The 9782-nt window shown below is 33.4% G+C and overlaps 1 protein-coding gene across 1 annotated transcript; it reads left to right on the plus strand.

Moving 5' to 3' along the window:
• The first annotated feature begins 4303 nt into the window (after positions 1-4303).
• On the plus strand, positions 4304-7558 carry LOC100255800 (protein DETOXIFICATION 41). Its single transcript, XM_002282871.5, has 8 exons — positions 4304-4850; positions 5582-6126; positions 6224-6310; positions 6408-6464; positions 6581-6819; positions 6918-7036; positions 7165-7251; positions 7345-7558. The coding sequence occupies exons 1-8, from the start codon at positions 4539-4541 to the stop codon at positions 7417-7419; spliced, it is 1521 nt and encodes a 506-aa protein (XP_002282907.1). The 5' UTR covers positions 4304-4538; the 3' UTR covers positions 7420-7558.
• The last annotated feature ends 2224 nt before the right edge of the window (positions 7559-9782 follow it).

Genomic DNA, 9782 nt, shown 5'->3' on the forward strand with positions numbered 1-9782 from the left:
TATTTTATATTTATTAAAATTAAAATAATTTTTAAAAATTATAAAATTAAATAAAATTAAAAATCAATAATATTTATTTTTTTCATATTTTATATAAATATATTAATATTTTAAAGTTTATTAAATAAAACATATATAATATAACATATAGAAAATTGAAGTGTGTTATGTCATTAATTAATTAATTAATGAAATATCTAATATTTTTTAAAACTTATAAGATAATAATAAGATGTATATCTAGATAATAATAAGATTATTATCTAGATATACATCTTATTATTATCTTATAAGTTTTAAGATTATTATCTAGATATACATCTTATTATTATCTTATAAGTTTTAAAAAATATTAGATATTTGAAATGATTTTATTATGTTTTGGCACAAACCAAAGAATGGCAGGTTGGTACAACCATGCTTACCTTGAATAAAAAGTCCAAGTTCAAGTCCAAGGTCTTAAACTAAGCATATATAAATGCAGATTGTTTTTTAAATCATTTAGAGCATAAAAATGCCTTTAAAACTCTTCTGCATCACAACTCGTCATTGGGCTATGAAGGGTGCCTAGCCCATTGGTAAATGAGGCCCGTTTTTACCCGATTCTGTCTGGTTCAATGATTCAACTGTCAATTTGTCCAATTCAATGCTGGTCCAAAGCCTCTTCTAGCTCAAAAGCTCAATTGAACCAGATCAGGGTCTGGTCAACAATTCAACTAGTTGAATCAGTTGATTCGATCCGATTTTTAAAACATTGATAAAAACAATATTGGACAAGTTATTTCACCATATATTTTATCCTAAATTTAATTAAACATAAGAAAACATAAGATATGATATGTTATCCATCTCTTATCTTATTTCATATTATATCCGATTAAGGAAAGATAACTCTTATGTATATGAATTATTAATCTTCATTATTTTCCATGTTATATCAAAAGCAATTGTTTTACTTCATCATTTGGATTTTCTAATTGAAAACTTGGTTTATTGCAGGGATGTTCTTTGAATTAAGATCATATTATGGAAATGTTCTCTCTTGTTTGAAATGATTCGTTTTTTGGTTCATGATCAAGCGAAATGACCATTTCTTATAGTTAACATGTTAAGGGTATTACTGTCACTTATTGTAGATGTCGTTATATTTATTTTTCAAAATGCTAAGATTGACATTGATATTACGATTGAGGATGAGCTCTTTTAAAACCAAAAACATACTTTTTATAATCTTCCTTCTATCGAATCTTTAATTTGACTCAAATAAGCCTTTATTTGAATAAGCATATTCTCTTCCCAGTAAAAATGCCCTTAGCCAAGCATCTACAAAGGCACAACAATTTTCATACACAATTTAGGGAAAATGGTTTGTTAAAAATGTCTATTTTGGTTAGGGTCCAAAGTATTGGTCCAATTTGATACAATTTGGCCAAGGCAATAATTTGGTAAGATTTGACTCAAATTATTTATTTTAGGAAAGTTAGTATTTATAGAGTATGTGTTTTGATAAATTATCTTTTTAAACTAGAATTAGGAAATTATTGGTTTAGGGTTAACTCATAGTGCTCTATAAATATCTAGTTTTATATATGATTTACGAAGAGAGAAAAAAAAAAGTAAGAAAAGAATAAAAGGAGAGGGCAAAATAGTGTATTGGAATTTTGGGTAAAGAATGGTTGAGGGAGTTTGAAGGATGTATTCTTAAAGTTTATTAATAAATCTGATCACAGTTTCCAATGGACTTTGATGATTACACTAAATCATGTAAACATTTTATCTTATCTATTTCATTTTAATTTTCCTCTTGAGTTTGGGTTGTAAATTTTTTCCAACAAGTGGTATTAGAGCTATGATAAAAAGATCATAGGAAAAATTATTTTGAAGATGATGTCAAGCCTTAAGTATGATTAGTAGCTTGGTGAATCATAACAATTGATAGTCTTAAGTCATAATTTATCATATGTCTTGTTTAGTATGCACCACATACACTGATGCACTCACTATAGGATTTAACGGTTAAGACAAATCATTCTTCTAATTATGAGGTAGTGCATTACAGTCTCTATTGGGTTGTCCAAATCCATAAATCGATTGTAGACATCTTATCCATTTACAAGAAACCTATAACTTGTATCATTTGTACAACTCTTGATATACCAAAATTATGTGTCATGTAAAATATATGAGGTTATCAATATATAAAAAAAGATGGTAAGGGAACAATCAAGTCTAAATTTTTGATATCATATTTTGCTTGTAGAGACTCAATCCCAACACTAAAATCAAGGTTGACTTAGAATATAACCAATTTAGTCAATAGGTTACTCACAAAAGGAAACAAATTAATGGTTGAAAGACAATTACTTAACTTCCTCGTATACCTAAAATAAATCCAAAAGATTGATATTGATAATGTTCTATGTCATTGATAAATCACTCTCATAGATGATTGCCTTCATGGATAATGACCAAAATTTTCTCTTATGAGAAATTATGTCAAAACAAATAAGAGCATAGGACAATTTGAATTTTTTGTTTTTTTCTTTTTTTTTTTTTAGATAGAATGTGATCATGGGGTATAAATACTTTTCATAGTAAAATACCATCACAAATTTTATGCTATGATTAAAGGTGATTTTCACCATGATATGTTTTTGTTTTTTTTTTTTGAAGACGTGACTTTTGCAATGAACTTATTTCATGACGAAAAATGATATATTACTATAAATTTTTAAATTAAATGGTGATGATAATAAGAATGCTAGTGGACTCAGGTTATGATGCGTAGATCGACTAGTGACATTTATCATAATGGTTAATTAAATGTATCTTTAATGTTCAATTAAACTAGACTCTGATGTTGATAAGAATGCTTAGTGAAGGACTACATTATTAACTAGCAATGTTTATCATAATGACTAGTAAAATTTGATCTTTTTATTTATTTATTTTTTGTTTTTGTTTTATTTATTTATTTTATTTTATTATAGAATGTGATTATTGGGTATAAATATTTTTCATATTAAAAATACCATCATAAATTCTATGTTATGACCATGATATTTATGTTTTTTTAAGACAAAAAATGGCCCTTTGCCATGATTTTTTTTTTTTGTCACGAAACAAAATTGACTTTTGCAATGAACTTATTTCGTGATGAAAAATTATATATTACTATAAATTTTATTTTATGGTAAAATTTAAAATTTTATTTTTTTTGGTTACAAATTTTATCTTTTTGAATAAAAATAATTATTTATGAACTAATTGTAATAAAAAAATTCTTATAATCACAAAATTTTCTATAGCTCATGGTACTTTCTTTTAATCACAAATTAATTTCGGGAAATCCATATTTGTTGGACTTGGCTTTAATCTTGTCTTGATTGGAGTTACCATGAAATAGATCTAGCTGCCCATTAATCGAAACCCCATGATCAAAATTCAAAACCAAAATATATAAAAGAAAAAAAAAAGGCCAAGAGAAAGTGAATGACTAGGTTGACTGCTGTCTCTCTTGTTTTCCTTGTCTATAATGGGTCACTTTTTAATATATACAATATTTTCATTTGTTTATATAATTTTAAGAGCCAGCTCTCAACTAATAATTTTTAGGATTGACATTGATTTAAAAATATTTTCTATTAAAAATAAATAAATGTACGTGCCTTCATTCTACCTTGAAAGAATGATTCTTGACCATGTCAGATTACAATTCGAATTTCTTCATCCCATGAGATGCGTGGTGGTAAACTTTTGAGAATGGAAGTCTCTTGAGGAGTGATCGTAAAAAGACAGCTTAATTATTCGGCCGGGTTCCACTAGGACCCTGCTCATCTCTCTCTCTCTCTCTCTCACACACACACACATCAACAAAGCTTTCTCTCTCATACACACATTGACAAAGCTTTCTCCCAAAGACATGCACTCAAACCAAAAAAATAAACTTATTTACAAAATAATGTTCAATTTAATGTGTTTGTGTTACATGTCATAAACTTGTGTTACAAAATAATGTCCAATCTCTTTACCTTGTCAAAGCTACTCTCTATTTTAGGTAAGAGTTGTTGACCTTGTGAGTTGTGAGTCTTGTGACTTAGAAGAAAAAGACACAAGACTAGGCTAGAGTGCACGGCTGAGAAAGAGATGAGGAGGAAACTTCTAGGGAATAACGTGATGAGGAGGCAAAAGTAGAACATTTGTTTCAATCTGACAGATGTGAAATCACCGTGTCTAAGCTTTTACTGTGGTATTTGGAGTCAGGCTGTAATAATAAATTGCTTTGCAGAGGCAGGAGAAAATTAAAGAACCCGTATTCAATTACAGAACCCGTATATGAAGAAAATTCTTAAGGGACTCCAACTACCAAGCTGACACCTCTCACCTACTTACACCATCCCTTTGCTTGCTATCATCTTAGTTTGAATGGTAGTTGCTGATTTTCTGTCTTGCTAATATAAATGACTCTTCCAACAATATGCCTAGAACACCTTGGAATCCATTTTTGTCGGGTACAAGTGTAGTGAACGTGTGGCATCATGGCCTCCGCAGCAGAGGATGGTGAGCCACTGCTACTTGGACACTCCTCCGCAGGAATCCATGAATTGTCATCGTCAGCAGTGGAGGAGCTGTTGCTACACAAACCAGTGCCTGGCAGATGGTGGCCTCGTCTGTTCGGGTGGGAGTCCAGGCTTCTCTGGGTCCTCTCTGGTTCAGCAATTGTTTCCTCGGTTTTCAATTACATGCTTAGCTTCATCACCTTGATGTTTGCGGGGCAATTGGGGGCGTTGGAGCTGGCCGGTGCCTCCATCGCCAGTGTGGGAATTCAAGGACTTGCATATGGGCTTATGGTATGTATGAGTTTCTTAAGTGCTTTATCCTGAACAGAGTTCCCAAAACACCTCTATCCTTAGGGTACTTTTGCAGTAGTCTGATCTGAGTATATGATTAGTGAGCTGTAAACCAGAAAACTGTGGGCATCTCCCCTCCATATCCCCTAAAGAAACAATTGGGTATCATTCTGTGACTCATCCATAGCCATAGGAAATTCTAACATTGTGGTATAGCTTTTGCAATTGTAATTTTTCCCAGGAAATGAATTAATCCCTCGCCCACAACTAGCAATGGAGTCAGTACGTCAACTAAGCTAGAAAGAAAAACTAAATTTAGTCGATCATTCGTCCATGCATTTTTTCTACGCATTTGAAATTTGGGGAGATGGAAAGCTTGGGTCACCATCACCCCGTGAACCAAGACATGTCAGACAGGAAGGTTGAAGGGTCCTTTTCCTCCTTCGCCGACTCTGATGGTTAGCCACAAGAAATTAATGTTGGATATTTTGGTAATTATGGGCCCCTACATATTAACAACAGTCTTATTTTTGGGCCTAATTAAATGTGATCAATCATGATTTCTCCATCAATTAAGGCTTATTTTGGGTTGTAGAAATTGCCTATAATCAATAAAAGAAAATTTGTTGCTACTAATTATCACAACTAGTTTCAAAGTAACTTGTTTTTCTTGTTTTGTTTTGTTTTGTTTCCCTTTTTTCTTAATTAAATTTTGGTCCCAAAAAAAACAGTTGGGCATGGCCAGTGCAGTGCAGACTGTCTGTGGACAAGCATATGGAGCAAAGAAATATGCCGCAATGGGCATCATTTGCCAAAGAGCAATCGTCTTGCACTTGGGAGCAGCCATTCTTCTCACCTTCCTCTACTGGTATTCAGGTGCATTCCTTAAAGCAATAGGCCAATCGGAGAGCATAGCGGTGCAAGGTCAAATTTTTGCCCGGGGATTGATCCTTCAAGTGTATGCATTTGCATTAAGCTGTCCAATGCAGAGATTCCTCCAAGCACAAAACATTGTAAACCCTTTAGCTTACATTGCTGTTGGGGTAACCCTCTTACATATTCTTCTCACATGGTTGGTTGTTAATGTCTTGGACTCTGGGCTTCTTGGAATAGCTCTTACGCTGAGTCTTTCCTGGTGGCTTCTGGTTTTTTCGATTGCGCTTTACATACTTTTAAGCCCATCTTGCAAGGAAACTTGGACTGGCTTTTCTTTAAAAGCCTTCCAAGGAATTTGGCCCTATTTCAAGCTAACTGTTGCTTCCGCTGTCATGTTGTGGTATTTAACGAAACTCTCTCTCTCTCTCTTCCTCCCCCCCCCCCCCTCTCTTCTCAATTGATAATATTCTGATTCTTTTTTCATTGACTTAATGCAGTCTGGAGATATGGTACAGCCAAGGTCTTGTGCTTATATCAGGCCTCCTCCCCAACCCTACAGTCTCACTGGACTCCATTTCCATTTGGTATATATATATATATGTCAACAGATTGACTAATGCTTCCATTTTTTTTATTTTCCTTGAACATACATTAATAAGTTCTTACATTAAATGATTTCAGCATGAATTACTTGAACTGGGATATCACATTCATGCTGGGCCTAAGTGCAGGAGCAAGGTCAGTGTGAATATATAGTAAAACAATTATTCCTCACTTTCATCTTCTCCTCTGTTTTCTTAGCAACCAAAAGGGTGGGCATGAGCACATATACTAATAGACTTTGTGGATTGCAGTGTCCGAATCAGTAATGAGCTGGGAGCAGCTCATCCACTGGTGGCAAAATTCTCAGTGTTAGTGGTAAATGCAAACAGCATCATCATAAGTATATTTTTTAGTGCGATCGTTCTGATTTTCAAGATAGGATTGAGCAAGCTATTCACAAGTGATACAGAGGTTATCAATGCAGTGTCCAACTTGACCCCACTACTTGCTATTTCTGTCTTCTTAAATGGAATTCAACCCATACTCTCAGGTAATTAACCATATACAGTACCATTTTGTCGAAGTTGAGGCATCAAATAGTACAGCATTGAATTGGAAAAACATGTAATAAGTGCAATGGGAATTCAGGTGTGGCCATTGGGAGTGGATGGCAAGCTATAGTGGCATACGTCAACCTAGCAACTTACTATCTCATTGGTCTTCCCATTGGGTGTGTTCTTGGATTCAAAACCAGCTTAGGAGTTGTAGTGAGTAGAATCTCCTCCCCTTTCTTGCTAGTTTTCTTGCATGCCAGCCCACACACGCACACAGAGTTACCTTTAATTATTACTGAACAAAATGCGGTTTCTCTTTTTTGCTTTTTGTTTGTTTGCAGGGAATATGGTGGGGGATGATAATAGGAGTTCTTCTTCAAACGGTAACTTTAATTGTTCTAACAGCAAGAACAAACTGGGATGCTGAGGTAATCTTGTGGGTTGATTAAATTGGATGTAAATTAAATTAGTTCTTGTGTGGATTGGGCATGTATTTAAGCATACTGGTGATGCATTTGTAGGTTGTGAAAGCTGTGGATCGCATAAAGAAATCTTCCAACGAAGAGACGTTGGATTTAGTACTAGACAAGATATAGTCAAGGAGATTGGAGATTCAAATAGAAGATGCCCAAGATTTTTACTGTTCCGTCTCTGTCTGGGTGGGAATCATGGATCATGTAGTTTGATCTTCTGATTATGTTTATATTGAGGTTTATTCTTCTCGAGTTGGTGGAAGTTGGTTAGTTTGACAAGGAAAAGTGTATTCCATGTACTCATACCCAGTGTTTTAAAAATCAGCATTATTAAACTTTATCATTTAATTTAATATACCAAATATAAAAATCAAACATTATTAAAATTTGTAATTTTATATATTTTAAATTTTTTATAATTATTTTTAATTTTATATAATATATAAATTATATATTTATTTCATCATCGATTCAACCATGGTTTAACCGTTAGTCCGACCAGTGAATCGTGAACCAGTAATTTTTCCTGTTTTGAAAATATTGCTCATACAAAAAAAAAACCATAAAATCATAACTCAAATTTATAAAATACAAATTTCAAACCGTTATTTAAAAACGGTTAACATTTTATATACTTTTTGGTTAAAGGTATAATATTTGACCATTCAAATACTACCTTTCAATAATATAGTTATTATCTTTAACCATCCTAATACCACCTTAAACTCATTATATAATGATGGATATTAATTTTCATTTGAATTAAGTTTATTTAATCACCCATAAATAATTTAAAATAGAAAAAAAAAAAAAAAAAAAGCTCTTAAATATCAAGATCATTTTTTATTGCAAAAATAGAAACCGACGAATTACTCATTTATTATGCCTATGCATAGTTGTGAAAGGCGCACCTAGGCTCGGGGCAGCACGACACAATGCCACCCTCCGGCACCCCTCCTGAAGGCAGGCGACGCCCCTTCAGGAAGGCGTCGCGTAGGCGCGCAAGGCACTCACCTCCGGCAAGGCATGACGCGGTCACCTGACTCGCCTCTGGCCAGGTACGCCTTCCTCCTTCTTCTTCTTCTTCTCCTTCTCCTTCTTTTCTTTAGTCGCCATCAGGTTGTAGAGGACTAGGGCTGGGGCTGAGAAGCCCTAATTTTTTTTAAATAAAAAGGGCCAAAACGATGTCATTTTGGCCTTGTTTCTCTTCCAACCCCTTGTTTCTAGTATTTTTGAACCCGACACTACTCCCAATCATGCCCTAGCCTCAGTCGTGCAGTGGAGAAGTGAAAAAGAAGAAGAATATGATGAGGAAAAATAGGAGAAAAATAGTCACGTACCTTCCAGGACCTCATCATGTTGATTAAATTGAAGTTTTAGATAATATTTGATGATTTATGTGTTTAGGACAAATAAATGATTGTTAAATTTGATTATATTATATAAAAATATATATGTAAATTAGGATGCGTCTCACTTCACTAAAGCTCGCACCTTAGGTGCGCCTTGAGCCTTTTAAAACTATGTGTTTGCGATCAAAAAGGAAAATCATGGATAAAAAATCAAATAAAAATTTTATTTGTTTCAACTTTTTTATTTGAACTCTAATTTACACATCAGCTAAACTGTTGGATTCCTGACTTCCCAAGCTTCGACCAAATATGTGGCTTGATCCAAAATAATCTTGGGAAGTCCTTCAAAATTCACTTCAAATTAAAAGTTTGTGTGGTTGCCAAGTTTTGAACTTCATTTCCCATGTTTAGACATCGTTTCCAATATTTCTTTCTCATATTTTTTGACCCTATATCTCTCTCCATAAGCTTCTTTTCTCATTTCCCATGCTATGCATTGACCCATTTGTATTTGTTGCACCTTCCATCACTCTTCACTACCCTTGAGCTCCTTTATTACCATGGGTGAAAGCAGTTCTTGCAATTTGCACCCTCTTTATCTCTTAAAACTAGATCTTGGCTCAAGATATGCATTAAAATCACAACTAAGGTCTTAAATACAATTCAAGTTAAGTCCAAGAGTTGAGCCTTTATATCACATAAAACACTCTTTAATTATACCATTAAAGCACAATTTATGACTTAATCAACATCTCACATGGAACATTTAAACATTCCTCCTATAAATAGACTATTCAAATCTATTTAAATTACCCTAAAATTTCTTTAGGATGCTTGTAATTCTTCAACAAGAGTTATTATTTTGAAGAAATAATTCAATAAGAGAATAAATTGAACATGTCCCACAATTGTTTAAGTTCACAAGGAATACTAAATGGGAATCCATCAAGAAAGTGGAAGTCATTCATCAACCAAGAAAGACAACCTTCCCTAACTAGCTAAGATTAAACTTTATGCCTATAATAGAAAAATATGATTTTCTTTGGAACCCACATGGTAGATGGAATCATGAAAGGAAAGTGAGGAGAACGTAGCCGATAGGAAGAGTCGGTAGAATGCAAAGGGTGTCGTAAC

This window comes from Vitis vinifera, chromosome 12 (genome assembly GCF_030704535.1).
Source record: "Vitis vinifera cultivar Pinot Noir 40024 chromosome 12, ASM3070453v1".
NCBI classification, from domain to species: domain Eukaryota; kingdom Viridiplantae; phylum Streptophyta; class Magnoliopsida; order Vitales; family Vitaceae; genus Vitis; species Vitis vinifera.

Bases quoted from the DNA above. Each gene is read 5' to 3' on its own strand.
- LOC100255800 (XM_002282871.5), top strand. From the start codon at position 4,539: ATGGCCTCCGCAGCAGAGGATGGTGAGCCACTGCTACTTGGACACTCC. The intron at 6,311-6,407 runs GTATATATATAT...AAATGATTTCAG, and splicing joins CTGGACTCCATTTCCATTTG to CATGAATTACTTGAACTGGG. The intron at 6,465-6,580 runs GTCAGTGTGAAT...TGTGGATTGCAG, and splicing joins GGCCTAAGTGCAGGAGCAAG to TGTCCGAATCAGTAATGAGC.